Below are 23,528 nucleotides of genomic sequence, written 5' to 3'. Positions count from 1 at the left end.
ATAATCCCAGCACTTTGAGAGGCCGAGGCAGGCAGATCACCTGAGATCAAGAATTTAGAGATCAGCCTGGCCAACATGTTAAAACCTCATCTCTACTAAAAATACAAAAATTAGCCAGGCATAGTGGTGGGCACCAGTAACCTCAGCTACTTGGGAGGCTGAGGTAGGAGAATTGATTGAAACCGGGAGGCAGAGGTTGCAGTGAGCCAAGATCACACCACTGCACCCCAGCCTGGGCAACAGAGTGAGATTCCATCTCAGTAAATAAATAAATAAACCATTATAAAATAAAAAATAAAAATAAAAATTTTTTAAAATTAGCTGGGCTGGGTGCAGTAGATCACACTTATAATCCCAGCACTTTGGGAGGCCAAGGCGGCTGGATCACCTGAGGTCAGGAGTTCGAGAGCAGCCCGGCCAACATGGTGAAACCCCGTCTCTACTAAAAATACAAAAATTAGCCGGATGTGGTGGCGGGCGCCTGTAATCCCAGCTACCGGGGAGGCTGAGGCATGAGAATCACTAGAACTTGGGAGGCAGAGGTTGCAGTGAGCTGAGATAGCACCATTGCACTCCAACCTGGGCAATAAGAGTGAGACTCTGTCTCAAAAAAGGAAAAAAAAGAAAACATTTAGCTGGGCATAGTGGCACACACCTATAGTCCTAACTACTTGGGAGTCTCAGGCATAAGAACTGCTTGAACCAGGAGTTTGAGGTTATACTGAGCTCTGATTGCACCACTACACTCCAGCCTGGGTTACAGAATGAGACCCTGTCTCTGGAAAGAGAAAAAAAACAAAGAAATAGTAGACAAAAATTTAGCAGAAAGTTTGGCAGTGTCTTATAAAGTTAAACATATAGTTCCCACAAAATTCAGCAATTCCATTATTAGGTATTTACCCAAAAAAAATGAAAACATGTTCACATAATGACTCATTCACAAATATTTACAGCAGCTTTTTCAAAATACAAAGTAGACTGGGAGGCCGCAGCAGGTGTATCACCTGAGTCAGGGGTTCGAGACCAGCCTGGCCAACGTGGTGAAACCCCATCTCTACTAAAAATACAAAAATTAGCCAGGCATGGTGGTGAGTGCCTATAATCCTAGCTACTCGGGAGGCTGAAGCAGAAGAATCGCTTGAACCCAGGAAGCAGAGGTTGCAGTGAGCCAAGATCACACCATTGCATTCCAGTCTGGGCGACAAGAGCAAAAGTCCATCTCAAAAAAAAAAAAATTATATACACACACACACACACACACACACACACACACAAACACAAACTAGAAAGAAACTAAATCTCCAACAAATGAATAAACAAATCACAGCATAAACATACAACAAAATATTACTCAGCAACTGAAACATGCATCAATATATGGATAAATCTCAAAAACATTATGCTGAGTACAGTGATCCTTGCACAACAGAATGTATACTGTATGAATCCATCCGTATGAAGTTTTAGAACGAACGAAACTAACGTATGGTGGAAAAAAAATCAGAACAGTAGTACCTTGTGGTAAGGACTTTCTAAGGAGCAGAAAGCAATTTTCTCAGTGATGGTAGGTAATGTTTTATTTCCTAGTAGGGGTTTCAGTTATGTAGGAGTATGCATTTGTCAAAATTTAGCTAATATTCACTGGAGATGCGTATATTTGGCCAGGCACGGTGGCTCACGCCTGTAATACCAACACTTTGGCAGGTCGAGACAGAAGGATTGCTTAAGCCCAGGAATTCAAGATCAGCCTGGGCAACACAGTGAGATCTCGTCTCTACAAAAAATAGAAAAATTAGCTGGGCATGGCAACAAACCCATTTAGTCCTAGCTACACAGGAGGCTGGGGCGGGAGGATCACTTGAGTCTGGGAAGTCAAGGCTGCAGTGTGCCGTGATTGCACCACCACACTCCAGCCTGTCAGGCCCTGTTTTTAAAAAAAAAAAAAAAAAAAAAAAAAGTGTGTATTTCATTGTACATAATTTTACATCAAAAGAAAACTGTAAGCAAATATGAACCCTAGTTAATGACATGCATGCTAATGTATTTAGATCAAAGTGAAACAATGTCTGCAATTTATTGAGGAATGCATCAGAAAAATAAAATGAGTTGATAGGTAGGTACAGTGATAAAAAGATGCTAGATATGGGATAAAGCAATATAGCCAGGCCGGGTGGGGTAGCTCACGTGTGTAATCCCAGCACTTTGGGAGGACGAGGTGGGCGGATCATCTGAGGTCGGGAGTTCCAGACCAGCTCCACTGACATGGTGAAACCCTGTCTCTACTAAATACAAAAAATTAGCCAGGTGTGGTGGCACATGTCTGTAATCCCAGCCGCTGGGGAGGCTGAGGCAGGAGAATCGCTTGAACAAAGGAGGCGGAGGTTGCAGTGAGCCAAGATCACACCATTGCACTCCAGCCTAGGCGACAGAGTGAGACTCCATCTCAAAAAAAAAAAAAAAAAAAAAACAAGTATAGCCAACGTTAGAGGCAGAATCTAGGTGGTGGGTGTGAAAGTATTCACTGCAAAATTCTTTCAACTTTGGTGTACTCAAAAAAAATTTTTTTTTTTTTTTTTGAGACAGAGGCTCCCTCTGTCGCCCAGGCTGGAGTGCAACGGCTCAATCTCGGCTCACAGCAACCTCCGCCTCCCAGGTTCAAGCGATTCTCCCGCCTCAGCCTCTGGGGTAGCCGGGACTACAGGCATACAACACCATGCCCTGTTAAGTTTTGTATTTTTGTAGCGATGGGGTTTCGCCATGTTGGCCAGGTTGGTCTTGAACTTTTGACCTCAGGTGATCCGCCCGCCTTGGCCTCCTAAAGTGCTGGGATCAGAGGCGTGAGCACCACGCCCGGCCCAAAACTTTTCATAATAAAACGCTGAGGGGGAAGAATGGGCTGGAAAAAGCAGACACGGAGGCTGCACATTCCTCTTTCAAGGAAGACAGACAATACTAGTGAGAGGAGGAGCCTTAGAAAAGAACCTGAACTCAGCTTAACATTAGAAGTGCACAGGCAGGTGGGCTATGGTTATTGTCTATACCCAAGAACATGAAAAGTAAAAGCTATGTAAAGGTGATATACCTAATGGCAGCAATAAATCGGTTAGACATGATCACACCTAGAGCATCTTCAGACATCCGACAGAAAATCAACATGCACCATAACTGACACTTAGATCTGACCAAGGCATCTCATTAAGAACATGTACCCTTGGCCAGGCACAGTGGCACACGGTGGCACACACTTTGGGAGGGTGAGGCGGGTGGATCATGAGGTCAAGAGATCAAGACCATCCTTGACAACATGGTGAAACCCCATCTCTACCAAAAATAAAAAAATTAGCTGGGCGTGACAGCACACGCCTGTAGTCCCAGCTACTTGGGAGGCTGAGGCAGGAGAATTGCTTGAACCCGGGAGGCAGAGGCTGCAGTGAGCCGAGATCGCGCCACTGCACTCCAGCCGGGGCAGCAGAGCAAGAGTCTGTCTCGAAAAAAAAAAAAAACATGTACCCCACCACAAAAACCAACAAGGGAAACATTCAGTTTCCACGCCTGACCAGAGAGCTCATGGTGACAACACACAGGAAGCAAATTTGATTTTCTGAAAAAAAACCTACATGGAATTTTAAACTACAGAATGGACATAAAGATTTAAATAAAGTCTTCTCTCTTTTTTTTCTCCAAGGTACAAAAACAACATGTGAAATGGTATCTCCCATTCCTCACTAAGAACAAGAACACAACGGGCTGGACGCGGTGGCTCACACCTGTAATCCCAACACTTTGGGAGGCCGAGGCGGGCGGATCAAAAGGTCAGGAGATCGAGACCATCCTGGCTGACACGGTGAAACCCCGTCTCTACTAAAAATACAAAACTTTAGCCGGGCCTGGTGGCAGGCACCTGTAGTCCCAGCTACTCAGGAGGCTGAGGCAGGAGAATGGTGTGGACCCGGGAGGCGGAGATTGCAGTGAGCTGAGATCGTGCCACTGCACTCCAGCCTGGGCAACAGAGTGAGACTCCATCTAAAAAAAAAAAAAAAAAAAGAGTAACGGTAACACATGGGTTTAGGCTGACTAGTCTTCTCACTTTCAGAAAAGTGAAAAACCTCCTTGGGTTACAAGACACACCACGCTAAGCTACAAACAAAAGTCTAAATTCCATGTTCCTGTTATGCTTATTAAAGGGGATCACTTTCATTGCACATACATCTAATGCCTATGATCAAATGCCCTAATTCTTAACATAGTCCAAGCAAAAAATTGTTACTGTTTGCGCACACTTGGGAGAAAAAAAAGTCACATTTTTGGCACAACACAAGGCTAAGGAAAAAATTTCCTATTTCTACAAAACAAACAAAAAACTCTAGTGGTTCCACTGACAAATCCAAATGTAAACTCCCTCATACCTGTAGAATCATTTGAAGAGCAGTTGCTGTTCTTGATTGAGAGATAAGAAAGCCAAGGAGTGCAAAGTGCGCTAACAAAGATCCACTGTTCACAAGGACACAGCGATGCGTGCAGAGGACATGGCTGGGCTCACTGCTCCTGCCACAGATCCCAGAGCACAAAGCCTGTCCCAGGTGAAATGAATGACATCCCTGACTGTGCCAGCTCCCAAAACACCATACATGTTCTCCCAACCACAAAGAGTGTGCTGTGATTTATGGTTTACATACAGCACGGTGAGGGTTGTCCTGTCACTCTGAGCAGCTCTTCTGTGGCCATGTTGACAGTGTAGACTTGGTCCTCAGAACTCACCCGAGACCCTAAGGCAGCCAGCAGATGAGGCCAGAATGACCAGCAATATAAGGCTTGTTACTCTTCTGTCTTGATGAGTTACTATTGCACTTCTATCTGCAAACTGAACTCTAGGGTTTGCTTCAAAATCACCTGATGCATTAGCCTTCTTGGGCTGCCAGGACTAAGTATTACAAACTTGAGTGGCTTCAATAATAGAAACTTACTCTCTTACAGTCTAGATGCTGAAAGTCCAAGATCAAGGTAAATGCAGGGTGGTTTCTCCTGAGGTCTCTCCTTGGCTTGCAGATGGCTGCCTTCTCCATGAGTCCTCAAATGACCATTCCTCTATCTCTGTGTCCTAACATTTTTTTTTTTTTTTTTTTTGAGACGGAGTCTGGCTCTGTCGCCCAGGCTGGAGTGCAGTGGCCGGATCTCAGCTCACTGCAAGCTCCGCCTCCCGGGTTTGCGCCATTCTCCTGCCTCAGCCTCCCCAGTAGCTGGGACTACAGGCGCCCGCCACCTCGCCCGGCTAGTTTTTTGTATTTTTTAGTAGAGACGGGGTTTCACCATATTAGCCAGGATGGTCTCGATCTCCTGACCTCGTGATCCGCCCGTCTCGGCCTCCCAAAGTGCTGGGATTACAGGCTTGAGCCACCGCGCCCGGCCCTAACATTTTCTTATAATGACATACATCAGATTGGATTAGGGCCCAATTACCTCATTTTACCTCAATCACCTCCTTAAAGACTCCATCTTCAGGCCAGGTGTGGTGGCTTAAGCCTGTAATCCCAGCACTTTGGGAGCCCAAGGCAGGCTGATCAAGGGGTCAGGAGATCGAGACCATCCTGGCTAATATGGTGAAACCCCATCTCTACTAAAAATACAAAAAAATGAGCCGGGTGTGGTGGTGAGAGCCTGTAGTCCCAGCTACTTGGAAGGCTGAGGCAGGAGAACGGCGTGAACCCGGGAGGCGGCACTTGCAGTGAGCCAAGATCACGACACTGCACTCCAGCCTGGGCAACAGAGCAAGACTCCATCTCAAAAAAAAAAAAAAAAAAAAGACTCTATCTTCAAATACAGTCACATCCTGAGGTCCTGGAGGTAGGGGCTTCAGCACATGACTCTGAGGGGACACTATTCAGCCCACACGGGAAGGAGGCAGGGATGAGGAGAAGGTGCACATGAAACTGACTGCCCACACAGGGGCCCAGGGCACTTTATTACATGATTTTTTTCTTTACATTTGCTTTTAAAGTTTTCATAAAGGTTTTCCTGATCACTCTTACCAAAGCCTGCTTCCACCATCTATCCCCAGGCTCCACTTCCCGCTCTGCGGCCACAGGCTCACCGTACACATTTCAGTCTCCAGCATCTGTGCCTGACACCGTTGGTGCTAATAAACAGTAGTTTAATGAACAAGTGAATGCATGATGTGGAACACCTCCAGTGGCTTCAAGTGCATACAGAACCAACACCCAACTCCCCAGCCCAAGGACCTCCCAGGACTGGGGGGGCCTCTCCACCTCATCTATGCTTCTGAACTGCAGGACACAGAGCCAGTCCCAATCTGTCTGGAAGTGGCTGCTGCCTGCCTCATGTCTCTTCTGACATCCTAGGTCTGCCCTTACTCTCTAATTTTAGGTGTAAGTGACCTGCTTTCCAAAGTGCAATGTCCCTAACCCTCTTCTCAGTGCACTAAGCACATAATACGCAAGACAGGATCAAGTTATCTCATTAAAAACTTGTATTGCCACCACATAAACCAACAAGTAAATAGAGGATGATATAAATGCTCAATAGTTAGATTTATAGGACTTAATCATGACCATTTACTTACACTGCAAAATGACAAGGAGTGGGCACTGCTGACGTAAATGAAGAAACTGGAAGATTAAGACTAAGCGTCCCAGCGGGGCAGACTGCAGACGCCCTTCTCATCTGCAAGGAAGCCCTTCACTGCAATAATATTGCTAAGAGAAATGTTTTGCTTTATACTATCTTCCTCTGAAAGAATGCTCAGAGCAGCCCTGGAAGGTTCTGATGTACTTTCTCAATCTAAACTATGACAGAATCTGACTATATATTAAAAATTAATAAATATATACTACGTAAATGGTAACTCTTCAAGACAGAAGAGTAACCAGCCTTATGTTGCCGATCATTCTGGCCTCATCTACTAACTGCCTTAGGTTCTCTGCTGAGCACCTCCTGCCTGGTTCTCCAGCCTCCTGACCCTGAGTTACCAAGTTGCCATCCAAGAATCACTGTGATAGCTACCCAAAAGGAAAGATAAAACAAAATATAGCAGCCCCAATTCACCTTCTGAACCCAAGTATGGCTTGTGACAGTTATAGAATAAGTTTAGTGGGTCACGGCCACAAGCTTTTTTTTTTTTTTTTTTAAAGACAGAGTCTTACTCTTGTCACTCAGGCTGGAGTGCAATGGCGCGATCTGAGCTCACTGCAACCTCCACCTCCCAAGTTCAAGCGATTCTCCTGCCTCGGCCTCACTAGGATTACAGGTCTCGCCACCATGCTCAGCTAATTTTTGTATTTTTAGTAGAGATGGGGTTTCACCATGGCTGGTCTCAGACTCCTGACCTCAGCTGACCCACCCACCTCAACCTCCCAAAGTGCTGGGATTTCTGGTGTGAGCCACTGCATCCAGCCAACCACCAGCTTTAATGGAAAGAAAAAAAACAGAATTAAAAAATCAGAGCATTTAAGTGTGGTTCCTTTAAACTTTCACTTCAGTTATACAGACAAACACATTTGTGTCTGCACCGGGTCAGCATGGAGAAGGTATGGCTTTCTAGTGCCTACAGTGACCAAATTTTAAAAGGTACTGGTCCAATCCAAACTTTCAGTTCCTCACAGACTGGTCCAGCAGTGACTACAGCAGCTGATAGCTCAGGGCCTGTAACCTAGAGGATCTTTTCCTCTCCCCTTTTTATTATGGAAATTCTCAAAAAAAAATAAATAAAAGTAGACAGAATAATGTATAACCACTACCAAAGCATTCACCTATCCCCTTTGTTTCTTCTATTTTGAGTGAAGCAAATCCCGGAAATCATACTATTTCACCTACAAATATCTCAGTATACATGCCTATCAGATCAGAACTTAATATAATTATCACACCAAACAAAATTAATAATCCCTTATTATTTAATATCTAGTCCTACATTTCTAGGGAACTTTATAATTTTTTCTTTTTTTTTTCTTGAGACAGGGTCTTGCTGTCACTCAGGTGGTGGCACAATCACAGCTCACTGCAGCCTTGACCTCCACAGCTCAAGCGATCTTCCCTTCTCAGCATCTCAAGTAGCTGGAACTACAGGCATGCAACACCACGCTCAGCTGGTTTTCTTATTTTTTGTAGAGATAGGGTCTCACTAAGTAGTCCAGGCTGATCTCAAACTCCTGGGCTTAAGCAATCCTCCCACCTCAGCCTCCCAAAGTGCTGGGATTACAGGCATAGCCACTGCACTCAGCCTATAACCTTTTTCTACCTTAAACAATGCAAATAAATTAGATCAATGTAAAAATATTTAACTGTGTTCAGTTTGAAATCACAGCCACCTCCTGGGGGGGGCAACCAAAGATCAGAGGCAGCAGAGAAGCTGAGACCCACAACAAAGTTAAGGCCACAAGATGGTTTTTTGTTTGTTTGTTTGTTTTTGGAGACGGAGCCTCACTCTGTTGTCCAGACTGGAGTGCAGTGGCATGATCTCAGCTCACTGCAACCTCCACCTCCCAGGCTCAAGCAATTCTCCTGCCTCAGCCTCCTGAGTAGCAGGATTATAGGCACATGCCACCACGCCTAGCTAATTTTCGTATTTTTAGTAGAGACAGGGTTTCACCATGTTGGCCAGGCTGGTCTCAAACTCCTGGTGTCAAATGATCCGCCTGCCTCGGCCTCCCAAAGTGTTAGGATTACCTACACCCAGCCCTGACAAGATGGCTTTTTTGGGCTGTGATCTGAGTATAAAAATCCACATAACCCAACTTAAGTGTATCCAAGTTTCTAATAAAAAGGAATTACTGTCGGGTGCAGTGGCTCATGCCACCCAGCACTTTGGGAGGCCGAGGTGGATTACCTGAGGTCGGGAGTTTGAGACCAGCCTGACCAAGATGGAGAAACCCCGTCTCTACTAAAATTACAAAAATTAGCTGGACATGGTGGCACATGCCTGTAATCCCAGCTACACAGGAGGCTGAGGCAAGAGAATCACTTGAACCTGGGAGGCGGAGGTTGCAGTGAGCCGAGATGGCGCCAATGCACCCCAGCCTGGGCGACAAGGGCAAAACTCCATCTCAAAAAAGAAAGAAATTACAGAGTCGTGCCACAATGCACAGAACATGAGTCCATACTGTAGGTAGGAGCCTTATTCTCCAAACCCCAAAACAGAACTTGTAGGCTAAAAAGTACTACTCTGTAGACATCAAGACAGAAGAGCAGCCCCAAGTCATCACTTCGACTCCCCAGGCCCCACACCTTTAGTGGCCAGAGCACTTTTCTGTCAATGCACTCATTCCTTCAGATGGTCCCATGAGTGATCCATCTCCCCATCAGCTCCTCAGGGCCACAAGCTCCTCCTGCGTCCCCATCACCCAGTGAGTTTCATGGGGCACAAGAGGGGCTCAACAGACATTTGTTAAATGAACCATGGCCCACTTGAGGAAACCCAGGTGTACAGTCATCATAACCACATGTGCTGAGGTGGCTTGAGAAAGGGCAGTGCCACACTGGGGCCAAGTTCCCATGAGACTCACTTCAGTCCATCGGTTCTCTGCCAACTCACTGATTCCTGTGTCCTGAGGAAAATGGGCCGAGGTAGAACAAGCCTGAATCACTGCTTGGCAAGACACCAAGACAAGTGTCTGAGACTAAAAAGGAAAAAAAAAAAAAAAAAAAGGGCCCACCTGGGCTCAGGTGATCCTCCTGCCTCAGCCTTCCAAGTAGCTGAGACTATAGGCGAGCACTGCTGCACCTGGCTAATTTCTGTATTTTTTGTATAGACGGGGTTTTGCCGTGTTGCCCAGGCTGGTCTGGAACTCCTGAGCTAAAGTGATCCTGCCTCAGCCTCCCAAAGTGCTGGATTACAGGCACAGCTACCGTACCCAGCCTAATCCTGATTTTTTGAAGGAGCTAACTTAGAAGAACTTAAATGTCCAAACTGTACTTTCCTAAAACTATTGTCAGTACTTCTGCTACTTATGCCTGAATTTGTGTATAAGTTTAGAGCAATGCAATTTACTTTAACGAGAACGATTTAACTACTGAAGTTATTAAACTGGAGGTGATCTCACATTGAATGTGGGAGCTGAACAGGAAGGTTCTGCCAGCTTGCAACTGGCAGAGTACACGAGGTAAAGTGTGATAAGTCACAACCTGGAGAAGAATTCATGCCCCAAAGCTCCTTGTCTGGCTTGTCTACAGGAAACAAGCTAAGACAAGTGGTAGAATACAGAAAAAATACAAAACCCTTGGCTTAAGCAACTACATAACAATTGATTATCTCCTCTAGTGAGACAATGCAATTAATAATCAACCTTGTTTATGCCTAAATTTTTTCATTACCCAACTGGAAAATTCTTAATAATTTTACTGTTTTTTCATTTATATCCCAAAAACTCAACGGTCTTACTGCTTCTCTTTCTCCCTATTGCTGGATGTTTCATGTTTCTATCAAAGCTGAAAGACAGCTCTAGAAAAAAAAAATCACTCAATTCCATCCGTGCCTATCACACACAGGTAGATGAGCCAGGTACTCCTTTAAGTGTTGCACAATGAGGTCATCAGTCCTCAGCGCGCTCTTGGATCCCGGCATTCCAGAGAGGATGGCTTACTTTCCGCAAAGCTCACCATCATCCACACTCGGGCATGATGGTCCCTGCTAAGCAGTCACCAGGTGAGCACCTCTCCTTTCCAGCTGACTCCTTTTACACTGTTTGGCTCCTCCCTCTTCTGTGCGCAGCACCCATCTCTAGTCTAACCCCTGCAGGCTGAATCACTATCTTGAGCTATTTTCCAGCCTTAAAACATCTTTGTAGGTAACCGCAAATTATATCGCACCTAAATTAGACATGCATGGTGCTAACATGAAACAATGAGTTGAGAAAGTAGAGAACCAGCACCACAGGACTCCCTGAAGGCTACCTGGCTACATTCTATTTCATATAGGACTTTTAAATGGGGCACTCTGTCAAACAAGGCGGTGAGCAGCTGTCAATTAAAGGACACTGCCCTGCAGAGTACAGGGTAGTAAAATCATAGGACTTATCGAGGTCTGCTTTAAACTTGTGGATAAAAGTGCGCACACACACATCAAAAAGAAAATGATAGCCAAGACGTGAAGATTATAAAGTATTTATTTGAAAAAGATACATTTTATTAAAATCAATATTCCACTTTAATGGTAGCTCAATCCACATCGTTTTTCCAGTCTTAAAATGTTTCTTTATCGACTACTATACTCCTTCACTGTAATTAAAGACACATTTTGTAAAACTAAATAAACTGGGGTTTGACTATGAACTACGTTCTGAACTATGTCCTAAACTGTGTCCTAAACATTGAACTATGCCCTAAATCCCACTGCCAAATGTAGCGTCACTAAAATCAATGGTTTTAAATCTGACTGATAGTGGACGAGTGAGCTGGCCATAAGATGAAGGCTACCCTTGATTTTACTGGATATCCAAAAACGAAGTCCAGTGAGCAGCAAACGTCTCCACGTTAACCACACAGCCCACTGGCTCCAGTTCCAGCCCTGGACAGCTTTCTGGCCCCTCGCCGGGCCCACTTCCTCTGCAGCCCCAGGTCCCGACGCGCAGGGAAGGCCGTCTGGGGCCGAGGTCGGGGCGAGCTGCTGCCCGGGCGGGAGGAAAGGCGCGGCACTTCCTGCCCGCCCGGCCGCGAAAGCCCACCTGACCATTGTCCGGGGTCTCGCCCTGCCCCGCCCCGCCCCGCCAGCGGGCCCACTACCCCCGCCCGGGCCCCAAGGAACACCCGCCCACCCCATCCTGGCCCCCCAACCCAGCCGCCCGCCGACCGCAGCAGCAGGACGCCCCCGCGCACGCTCACCTTCTTGCCCTTCTTGCTCTCCTCTTCCATATCGCCGCGTGCGGCTCCCGCGGCCCGCCCGGCCCGCCCCGGGAGCCCCGCCGCCAGCGGCCGCTACATGCTCGTCCCGGGCCCGCAGCCCCCGCGCTCCCGGCACCGCCCGCCAGCCGGGCCCGAAGTCTCCGCCCCGGCCGCGCCCCGCACCCGCACTTCCGGGCCCGAGAGAGCCGGCCCCCCCCGCCCCGCCCAGGCCCCACCCTCCCCAGCGCAGGCCCCGCCCACGGTTGGCGCTCATCCGCACTTTCAGGCCCAAGGGAATGGGACCCGCGGCGATCAGACCCCGCCCCTTCAGGGAGAACAGGGCCGGTTGGCCCAGCTGAAGGCGAGAGCACCGCCCACAGGCTGAAGATCCTGCCCCTTCAGGACGGCCGAGAACGCGCCTGCCTTGCCCCCCCCCCCCCCCAGCCTGCCCCGCGTCCTTCAGGACATCTGTAAACGCTCCTACCCCAACCTCGCCTCTGCACGGTCGCGAGAACGCACCTGTCCAGCCCCCAGTTCGCCCCGCCCACTCAGCGCGCGCGGGAGCGCGCGCGGGAGCAGCTCCAACTTTTTCAATTTGCCGCCATCTTTACGGCGGCCGACTTCCCAACCTCCCTCGCGTCCAGGGAGGCGGAGCTTAGGTCTCTGAAAAGGGGACGGGGGCCGGCGGGAGGGGACGCTGCCGGCAGATGGCGAAGGAGGGGCGAGAGGAGGCTGCCTCTCTCGAGGGGCGGGGCGTCCCGCCGAGAGTCTGGGTGCGGTGCGGTTTTCCGTTTTCTTGTGTCCCACTTTATGCCCTGGACCACAGGGAATCCGTTTTCTAATACTTCTCTGTTCTAAAGTCTGCCTGCCTTAGACAAACACATTTGGAAAATACAAATGCAACTACAAGGATGTGCAGACCCTATAAGAATAAAATCGTAGAACCTTGTCAGTCATCTGGTATAATTTCCACATTTTCCAGATGACGTCCGGGGAATGAGGTGATTCGCCCAAAAGCACACTGCAAATTGGAGTCACCAGCAGGTCTGCTATTTTGCCACTAAACCCATCTGCCAGTAAGAACTTTGTAGCACAGCTAGAATGTAAACCGTTAACAAAGGGAACCAGTATTCGTTCCCTTTGATTTTTTTTTCCGTTTGATTCGTTTCCTTTTGATTTTTTTTCCTTTTTTAATTTTTTGAGACAGAGTTTCACTCTGTCACCCAGGCTGGAGTGCAGTGGTGAGATCTCGGCTCACTGCAACCTCTGCCTCCCGGGTTCAAGAGAGTCTCCTGCCTCAGCCTCCCGAGTAGCTGGGATTACAGGTGCCTGCCACAATGCCCGGCTAATTTTTTTTGTATTTTTAGTATAGACGGGGTTTCTCTGTGTTGGCCAGTCTGGTCTCAAACTCCTGACCTCGTGATCCGCCCACCTCGGCCTCCCAGGGGATTACAGACGTGAGCCACCGCGCCCGGCCTCAACTGATTTTTTTTTAAGTATTGGATATTGTACCATTTGTCAGTGTATTATCTCGTACCTCCACATTCACTTCTCCCTTCCTGCTCTGAGAATATGGAGCTGCGCCCTTTAAGCATTCCTCCTTTGCAGAAGACAAAATCTTAAAATCATCAGCGGGCCAGGCGCGATGGCTCACGCCTATAATCCCAGCACTTTGGGAGGCTGAAGCAGGCGGATCACTTGAGTTCAAGACCAGCCTGGCCAACATGGTGAAACACCGTCTCTACTAAAAACACAAAAATTAGCTACGCGTAGTGGTGCACGCCTGTAATCCCAGCTACTGGGGAGGCTGAGGCAGGAGAATCGCTTGAGCCCAGGAAGCGGAGGTTCCGGTGAGCTGAGATCTCACCACTGCACTCCAGCCTGGGCAGCAGAGTGAAACTCTGTCTCAAAAACAAACAAAAAAAGATTTGTAGGAGCATTGTGACCCAATCAAGGACAAAGAAGTTTCACAACCCCCTCGGGCCCTCACTGTTGCCCAGTTGTCCATAATCATTGGACAACCCATGACTTCAACCTGCTCCCTCTTCACCCTCTTCCTAACACAAAAGGAGCCTGAAATTCATATTAACTTAAAATGGTTCTTAGGACATCACTCCCCCATGTTCTCAGTTCACTGGCTCTCCAAAATAAACATCGCTTTCCTTGTCTTTTGTCTTTGGCTGTTGTGTGGCAAACTGTATGAGCTTTGGACTTGATGAGTTCTGCCCCTCATCTCTGGGAAGCTAAGGGACAGAACTGCACAAGAACAAAGATTGCTTTACTATGCAGATAAGAACCATGTCAGATAATCTCTTGGAGCTGTCCTCAGAAGAATAGACAATAATCAATGACAACTCCCAGCCTCTTGGTTGATCTTTCCTGGTTATATGATGAGATTCCTAGAGAGAGGTTTTTAAGACAATTGCATTTCTTTTTTTCTTTTTCTTTTTTTGAGACAGGGTCTCACTCTGTTGCCCTGGGTGGAGTGCATTTTTTTATAGAGACAAGATTTCGCCATGTTGCACGTTGCCTAGGTGGGGACAATTGCATTTGTTTTGGAAAGAAGCTTTCCTAGTCAGATAAGGAAATTCCAGAGAGGCTTATTTCTGAGATCTTCCATTTTTAAGGCATTCAGCATGCCAAAGTGCCATAGTTTGGAAAATCACTTAATCATTTTCAGCGCTCTAAGGTCTGTGTCCCAGCCCTGGGGGGTGTGGGAGCGGTGTTATTTATCTCAGCTTTATCTCAGCCCTCAAGATAGTAGCTGCTCCTTATCTCTACCATTGTTCTTGGGTTTTGGGGTGGGGGGTTTAAGACAGGGTCTTGCTCTGTCACCCAGGCTGGAGTGTGGTGGTATGATCTCGGCTTACTACAGCCTCAACCTTACGGGCTTGGATGATCCTCCCACCTCAGCCTCCCAAGTAGCTAGGACTACAGATATGTGCCACCACATTTTTTGTGTTTTTGATAGAGACTAATTTTTGTATTTTTGATAGGGACTGGGTCTTGCCACATTGCCAAGGCTGGTCTCGAACTCCTGTGCTCAAGCAATCCCCTTACCTCAGCCTCCCAAAGTGCTCAGATTACAGGCCACTGCGCCTGGTCTATTCTTGTCTCCTCTAATTCCTTGTTACTCCAATCCCCTTGTATACCTAATAATTCTTTTTTTTTTCTTCTTTTTTTTTTGAGACGGAGTCTCCCTCTGTCACCCAGGCTGGAGTGCAGTAGAGCCATCTTGGCTCACTGCAACCTCCGCCATCCAAGTGTTACACGTGTCTGTGTAAAGAGACCACCAAACAGGCTTTGTGTGAGCAACATGGCTGTTTATTTCACCTCAGTGCAGGCAGACTGAGTCCGAAAAGAGAGTCAGCAAGGGTGGTGGGATTACCACGGGTTTTGGGATAGGCAGTGGAGTTAGGAGCAATGTTTTGGGGGCAGGGGGTGGATCTTACAAAGTACATTATCAAGGGTGGGGAGAATTACAAAGAAACTTCTTAAGGGTGGGGGAGATTATAAAGAACATTGATCAGTCAGGGTGGGGCAGAAACAAATCACAATGGTGGAATGTCATCAGTTAAGCTATTTTTACTTCTGTGGATCTTCAGTTGCTTCAGGCCATCTGGATATATACGTGCAGGTCACTGGGGATATATATGATGGCTTAGCTTGGGCTCAGAGGCCTGACACCAGGTTCAAGCGATTCTCCTGCCTCAGCCTCCCAAGTAGATGGGATTATAGGCACGTGCCACCATACTGTTTAGGTGAGGGAGAAGGGACAAAATGGAGGAAGGTGAACAAGATGGAGCAGTACCTGTTGTTTCCGGGTTCTTCATCACCAACTTACCCGCGCACGGGAAAATGCAGCCCGCGCCCGGGAAAATGCAGATCAACTGAGCATGCGCCGGGTGACCTCAATCTGAGGAAACTGAAACTTACCCGGCCACGCCTATGGAGACGCCCCAATCATGCCCTTATCCCGCCCACTGCCCTCCCCCTTCCAGTACCAATGCATAAAAGTCCGCCGCTGGCAGGAGCCCACGTGACTTCTTCAGCCCCCAAATTCATGGACCAGAGAACCTCGCCTAGGAGCGCCGGTGTGACTTCCCTGGCCCCATACCTGAGGACCGGAGAACCTCGCCCGAGAGTGTGTGCATATTTGCAATAAAGGGCTGCCGCTTTCTTACGTACTTTGGCCTCATGTTTAATTACTTAGCTCTCCTAAATTAAGTTACGTTAAATTAAATTAAGACAGGTGGTGCCGAAACCCAGGAGGAGACCCCTCCTCAGGGCCCCCCAAGGTCCGAGGAGCCTCCTCCTTCCACGCTGCGGACGGACCAGGACCCAGACGCTACCTTCCACACCTCCAAGTCTCCTAGGGGTGAGTACCTCTTGCCTCCCTCTCATACTCCTTGGCCAGAAGTCCTGCGCAGGCCCAAGGCTTTTGGTCACTAGGTGACCCATGAGGAAGTTCCCAAAGGTAGAGACGTCTACCCAAAGGAACTCCATTCCAGTCCGTGTGAGACACGTCCAGGACGGAGACGTCCGCCTGGAGGTAATCTCCATTCCGGCTCCAGGAGCCCCCCGGTCTCTAGTGGCTCCAAAGGATGCTTTGTAGCCAGATAGAGTTCGGTTTCTGCCTATAGGCGAGAGGAAGGCAATGGGAAATCCCCAATCCAAAATACCTAGAGACACCCCTTTAGGGTGTCTTCTAACCAATCTCAAAACTTTACAATTAGAACAAGATCTTAAACGAAAGCGACTAATTTTCCTCTCTACAGTGGCATGGCCACAATACAAGTTAGATAATCAGTCTCAATGGCCACCAGAAGGAACCCTTGACTATAATGTTTTACTTGATTTGTCTAATTTCTGCCAAAGGCTAGGAAAGTGGTCAGAAATCAATTATGTCCAAGGCTTTTAGGACTTGCGCTCTCGCCCAGACCTGTGTGCCCAATGTTCAATGGCCCAGGTCTTGTTAGCAAAAACCCGGCCCTTGGCCCCCACCTCAGCAACTGAGGAGGACTCCACCTCCATTTCAGATGGGGCCAACGGCAGGCGACCTCCCTCCCGACCTTCCAACCCCTCCCCTCCCTATGGACCTCCCACTGCCCCTCCCACCGCCCCTCCCTCAGCCACTCCCCTTACCCCTCCCTGTGAACTTTCCACCACCCCTCTCTACACTCGTCCCTCAGCAGCCACTCCTCTCACCTCTCCCATTGCAACCCATACCCTTTCAAAGACTACTATGCCAAACCTTACAAATCAGCCTTCTACTAACCAACCTAACCCTGCCTCCCCTACCAATCTACTGGCCCCACTCTGAGAGGTCGCCAGAGCCCAAGGACTAGTTAGAGTCCATGTCCCTTTTTCCTTGGCAGATCTTTCCAAGATTGAAAAACAGCTCGGCGATTTCTCTGCTAACCCCACCCTATATTCCAAGGAGTTTCGATACCTATATCAGGCATATGATCTAACCTGGCATGACTTACAGGTCATTTTGTCCTCCTCCCTTAACCAAGAGGAAAGAGAGTGTATTCTCGCAGCCGCCAGGCAACATGCAGATCAATGGCATTTAACCGACGCCACCGTCCTGTTAGGAGAGATGGCTGTCCTGTCCATAGAACCAGATTGGGACTACCAACTACAGCAGCCTGGCCGCCGTAGGAGGGACATTATGATTCAATGTCTCTTGGCCAGTATGCAGGCAGCCTCTAACAAAGTGGTAAATTTTGATAAATTAAGGGAAATTATCCAACACCCAGATGAGAACCTGGCTTCCTTCCTAAATTGTCTTACAGAGGCACTAGCCCAATTTACCCAGCTAGACCCCATCTCCCCAGCCGGGGCAGCTGTCCTAGCCTCCTATTTTATTTCCCAGTACTTAGTAAAATTAGCCTTCAAAGTTTTTAACTCCAGAGAAGCAGCAGCTGAGGCCGCAGAGCTAGACAAGGAGAAAAGAAGGGCTGCGCTTCCAGGCGCAAGCTTTAGTGGCTGCCCTCCAACCAGCGTTGCCCACTCTGCTGGCAGGGAAGACACAGGGCAAGTCTCCTAAGGGCTCCTGCTATAAATGCAGAGACCCAGGACACTAGGCAAACCAGTGTCCCCAGGCCAAGCCGGCCACTCCATCTCGTCCATGCTTTAAGTGTGGCACAACCGGGCATTAGGCAAAACAGTGTCCAAATCCTCGCCTGCCTACCATGCCGTGCCCAACCTGCCAACAGGAAGGACACTGGAAGTCTGATTGCCCCGCCAGCAGGGCAGGCATTGCGCCTCAACGTGGTGCCTCTCCTCGAGGGTCGGAAGGCTCCTTCCAGCTCCTACACCTGGATGACGACTGATGGTGCCCACACTCGGAGACCTCGGCCACCCTCGCCAAGCCTAGGGTAACTCTACAGGTAGCGGGTAAGCCAATTTCTTTTCTCATCAATACAGAGGCTACCTAGTCTGTTTTGTCAACCTATGGAGGTCCTAGCCAGCCATCCACTATCTCAGTAGTTGAGGTAGACGGTAAACCATCTAACCCTCGCCAGAACTCAATGTTAAACTGTTGCCTGGACTATGCATGTTTTGCCCACTCTTTCCTCATCATGCCCTCATGTCCCACCCCCCTCTTAGGATGAGACATCTTAACCAAACTTTCCATAGAGACATGTCAATCGTGGGTAACCCTACTTCCCCTTGCCCTTACCAGACTATGGGGGACACCTAGAAGCCCTACAGGCCTTACTCCTAAGTTGAAGGGCCCATACACAGTAATTCTTACCACTTCTACAGCAGCCAAGCTTTTAGGTCACAGTTCCTAGGTCCATTTTACCCAGTTGAAGAGAGCCCAGCCCCCTCAGGCTAAGTAGCAGTCCACCCAACTGTTGCCCACCTGTCTAAAAATAACCAAGATAGAAACAAGCTAGATGAGCCACACCCTCCTCAAATTTTCCTGTTTCCTCACTATTCTTCATCTTAACTGACTTTTCCCTCACAAACCCCGTAGATACCCTCCTCCCCGGCCCATCCCCCAACCAGTGGGTCTCCCGACTTTTTACTCTCATAGAAGACCTAGCTTGGCAGGGTGCCCTTTGTGATTTCAGCAATATTGAACTTACTCTCTACACTTTTGCCACCATTATTATGGTTCACTCTAATCCCCCTAGTTACCCCTACTAATCCTAACTTTGTATCGAAATTTTCTATAACTGAAACCTGGTCTACAGACAACCAGGTACACTCAGTCATGCAGGGCACTGCAGAATGTCCCCCCCAGGGCTGTCAATCTGCCCTCTCCCTAAACTTTTCCCTAAGTTCCATCACTGGAGGCCTCCCGGCCATATGTTTCTTATATGACCAAACAGAATATAATTGTAAGAACTACTGGCAAGAAACCAACCTCGGGTGTCCATACAATTACTGCAAAATCCATCCTTTGTATGACTTCTTTGCACAATCCCAACATAAAAATATGTTTCAAAGCCCTTCGCCAGGAACATATAGTCTTATTATTAATGATCCCTGGGACCCTCGGTAGGCCCAGGGAGTAAAAGGTGGACTATATGCATCATCTTCTTCCTCATATCCCACTGCAACCATCCAGGTAAAGAGAATATACGTTCAGCAAGTACAACTCCCTAATGGTGTACAGACCCTACAAAATTTAACCTCAGCCGTAAAATCTCATGAACAAAAAAAAATACAGAAGCTGTTAAGGCCCCCAAGCCCCCCAACAATGAGGACCCAGTCTCATGGCTAACACTTATTCGCCAAGGACTTGACTTAACCCAGGCTGCCGGAGTAAGAAACCTCTCCCAATGCGGCCGGGCGCAGTGGCTCAAGCCTGTAATCCCAGCACTTTGGGAGGCCGAGACGGGTGGATCACGAGGTCAAGAGATCGAGACCATCCTGGCTAACACCGTGAAACCCCGTCTCTACTAAAAAATACAAAAAACTAGCCGGGCGAGGTGGCGGGCGCCTGTAGTCCCAGCTACTCGGGAGGCTGAGGCAGGAGAATGGCGTAAACCCGGGAGGCAGAGCTTGCAGTGAGCTGAGATCCGGCCACTGCACTCCAGCCTGGGCGATAGAGCGAGACTCCGTCTCAAAAAAAAAAAAAAAAAAAAAGAAACCTCTCCCAATGCTTCCTTTGCGCTGCACTCAGAAAAGCTCCCTTAGTGGCAGTCCCTCTACCAGCCGCTTTCAATATCACCACCGACTCCACCAGCTCTTCTCAAGCAACATCCTTGCCTCAAGTCCCACTATACCATAATCCACAGAGTCAAACCCGTCCTTGTTGCTACTCTACTCCCAACTCTTCATGGTGTAATCACACCCAAGCTCCCAAGGGAATCCAGACGGCCCCCGTTGGCAGCTACTTCTGGTGTAACCAAACTTTATCTAAAACTCTTAACCCCACCTCCATCACCCAATCCCTTTGTGTTCCAGTGTCTTTAGTGCCTAGCTTAACCCTATATAGCAAAGGGGAATTGTCCGAACTAGCTTCCCAGCTTACCACTCCCAGCAATAAAATCCAAAAGTGGGCTGTTTTTCTTCCCTTAGTCATCAGAGTTTCCCTAGCATCGTTCCTAATAGCCTCAGGACTTAGGACAGGGGCACTTGCCCACTCAATTCAGTCCATACGGGCTCTCTCCACTCAGGTCCAGGAAGCCATAGAGGCTTCAGCTGAAAGCCTGGCCTCTTTACAGCGTCAGATTACCTCAGTGGCCCAGGCAGCAGCACAAAATAGGCGAGCATTAGATCTTACTGCCGAAAAAGGAGGAACATGCCTCTTCCTAGGAGAACAGTGTTGCTATTATATAAACGAATCAGGCCTGGTTGACACCAATGTCCAAACATTAAACAAAATCAAAAAGGAGCTTCAACAATTTAACACCCCCTTAACCCCCAGACCACCAGTATGGGTGCTGCCTGTAGTACAGCAGATGCTTCCATTCCTAATTCCCATACTAATCCTCTGTCTTATGTTATGTCTTGCTCCCGTTCTAATAAAATTTCTCCGAGCCAGGGTGCAAGAAATCACCCGAGTCACCTTCAATCAAATGCTCTTGCCTCCCTACACCCAACTACCAACCTCAGACCCTAACTACGCCCCTTAACAGCAGGAAGCAGCCAGACAGACAATGGCGCCCAAATTCTTATAATCAATAAGAGGTTGGACTGTTTAGGTGAGGGAGAAGGGACAAAATGGAGGAAGGTGAACAAGATGGAGCAGTACCTGTTGTTTCTGGGTTCTTCATCACCAACTTACCCGCATGTGGGAAAATGCAGATCAACTGAGCATGCGCCGCATGACCTCAATCTGAGGAAACGGAAACTTACCCGGCCACTCCTATGGAGACGCCCCTATCATGCCCTTATCCCGCCCACTGCCCTCCCCCTTCCAGTACCAATGCATAAAAGTCCGCGTGACTTCTTCGGCCCCCACATTCGTGGACCGGAGAATCTCACCCAGGAGCGCCGGCACGACTTCCCTGGCCCCATACCTGAGGACCGGAGAACCTCGCCTGAGAGTGTGTGCATATTTGCAATAAAGGGCTGCCGCTTTCTTATGTACTTTGGCCTCATGTTTAATTACTTAGCTCTCCTAAATTAAGTTACATTAAATTAAATTAAGACACATACCTGGCTAATTTTTGTATTTTTAGTAGAGATGGGGTTTCACCATGTTGCCCAGGTTGGTCTCCAACTCCTGACCTCAGGTGACCCGCCTGCCTCAGCCTCCCAAAGTGCAGGGATTACACATGAGACCCACCATGCCCAACCCCTAATAATTCTTTTTTTTCTCCCCAAGACAGAGTCTTGCTCTATCACCCAGGCTGGAGCACAGTGGTGCGAGCTCAGCTCACTGCAACCTCCACCTCCGGGTTCAAGCAAATCTCCTGCCTCAGCCTCCCGAGTAGCTGGGATTATAGCTGCCCACCACCACACCCAGCCAATTTTTGTGTTTTTAGTAGAGACAGCGTTTCACCATGTTGGCCAGGCTGGTCTCGAACTCCCAACTTCATGATCTGCCCACCTCAGCCTCCCAAAGTGCTAGCATTACAGGTGTGAGCCACCAACCCTGGCCTAATAATTCTTTATATTAAACTTTTCTTTACTGTGTTTCTGTCTCCTGACTGGGCCTACTTTATACTGATGCAAAAGAAATACTTGGTCTCTAGACTTCTCCAAAGTCATGAGTATTCCTTTCTCTGCAAGATGAAGCAGAGATAGTGGAAACACCCTTTCAATCTGCCTTCTGCAATAATCCAGCTTGCCACATTTACACACGAAAATGATGTGGTGTATCTGGTTGTCATTATTCTCCCACCATTCACAGAACCAGGTCCTGATATTTAAAGTCTTCCACAGTCTTCCACAAATGCATATTTATCACTCCATAATACAGTAAACAACACTACTAAAACTTCACTTAGCCTAACTCTGGATGTGCTGACTTCCTCAGGCTGTTCTTATCCATCAGAATACCTTTGCCCTGTCTTTGCATACACGGGTTCATGCTTCAAGTAAAAATCCACCGGCTAATGATCAGATGGTGATAACTGGGAATAAAGACAATAAAATGAGAAAAGCAAAAATGCTGTTAATTCGGAGCTTGCCATAACAAGGGAATCAGCCACCATCATTTGCATTTGGATGAGACTCAATGTCAGGCAGAGGAGTGGGTAAGCTTTATAGTGAAAAAAGGGAAGCCTCCAGGGATGTCCTCATTTGAGGCTGTTGGCCTGGGGAAGCAAGAAGCAGGGCATCCCAAGTGATTGGTTAGGGGCACATATTTGTCTTTCTCTGGTTGGTCCTAAGTTGGAAGCAGGGCCGAAAACTAGGAAAGCTGCCAGTTATTTTTTTATTGACAAATAATTTTTTGTTTCTTTTGTATTTTTAGAGACAAGGTCTCACTCTGTCCTTCAGGCTAGAGTGCAGTGATGCAGTCATGGCTCACTGAAGCCTCAACCTCCTGGGCTCAAGCAATCCTCCCACCTCAGCCTCCCAAGTAGCTGGGACTACAAGTACACATCACCAAGCCTAGCTAATTTTAGTATATTTTTGTTGAGACAAGGTCACACTATGTTGCCCAGGCTGGTCTCAAACTCCTAAGCTCAAGTGATCCTCCCTCCTCTGCCTCCCAACGTGCTGGGATTATAGGCATGAGCCATTGCACCCAGCTAACACATAATAATTGTACATATTTATGAGGTACATGTGATTTTTGTGTGTGTGTGAGATGGATTCTCACTCTGTCGCCCAGGCTGGAGTGCAGTGGCACGGTTTCAGCTCACTGCAACCTCTGCCTCCCAGGTTCAAGCAATTCTCCTGCCTCAGCTTCCCAAGTAGTTGGGATTACAGGCATGCACCACCACACCAGGCAAATTTTTTTTGTTTTTTTGAGACGGAGTCTTACTCTGTTGTCCAGGCTGTAGTGCAATGGAACAGTCTCAACTCACTGCAACATCCACCCCCAGTTTCAAGCGATTCTCCTGCCTCTGGAGTAGCCAGAATTACAGGCGCCTACTACCACACCCAGCTAATCTGTGTATTTTTAGTAGAGACAAGGTTTCGCCATGTTGCCCAGGCTGGTCTTGAACTCCTGGCCTCATGTGATCTGCCCACCTCAGCCTCCCAAAGTGCTGGGATTACAGGCATGAGCCACTGCACCTGGCCAAAATGCATGTGATATTTTCATACATGCATATGATATG

At 48.0% G+C, this 23,528-nt stretch overlaps 1 protein-coding gene across 5 annotated transcripts in view; it reads right to left on the bottom strand.

The window, feature by feature from the left end:
• Window positions 1-12,002, bottom strand: part of CCM2 (CCM2 scaffold protein) — a 73,457-nt gene extending 61,455 nt beyond the window's left edge. For 3 of the 5 annotated variants that reach the window (XM_033194089.1, XM_033194098.1, XM_033194094.1), the window contains exon 1: window positions 11,830-12,002. In XM_033194089.1, the coding sequence (XP_033049980.1) occupies window positions 11,830-11,859 (30 nt within the window). In that variant the 5' untranslated portion in view covers window positions 11,860-12,002. The remainder of the gene's footprint in view (window positions 1-11,829) is intronic. The other 2 variants (XM_033194093.1, XM_033194096.1) reach the window with 1 other exon arrangement.
• Between the last annotated feature and the right edge of the window lie 11,526 nt (window positions 12,003-23,528).

The sequence above is a fragment of the Trachypithecus francoisi genome, unplaced genomic scaffold (genome assembly GCF_009764315.1).
Source record: "Trachypithecus francoisi isolate TF-2019V2 unplaced genomic scaffold, Tfra_2.0 Lachesis_group4, whole genome shotgun sequence".
Taxonomy (NCBI): Eukaryota; Metazoa; Chordata; class Mammalia; order Primates; family Cercopithecidae; genus Trachypithecus; species Trachypithecus francoisi.
The sequence above is the reverse complement of the archived record's forward strand: the minus strand, read 5'-3'. Positions and strand labels throughout refer to the sequence as shown.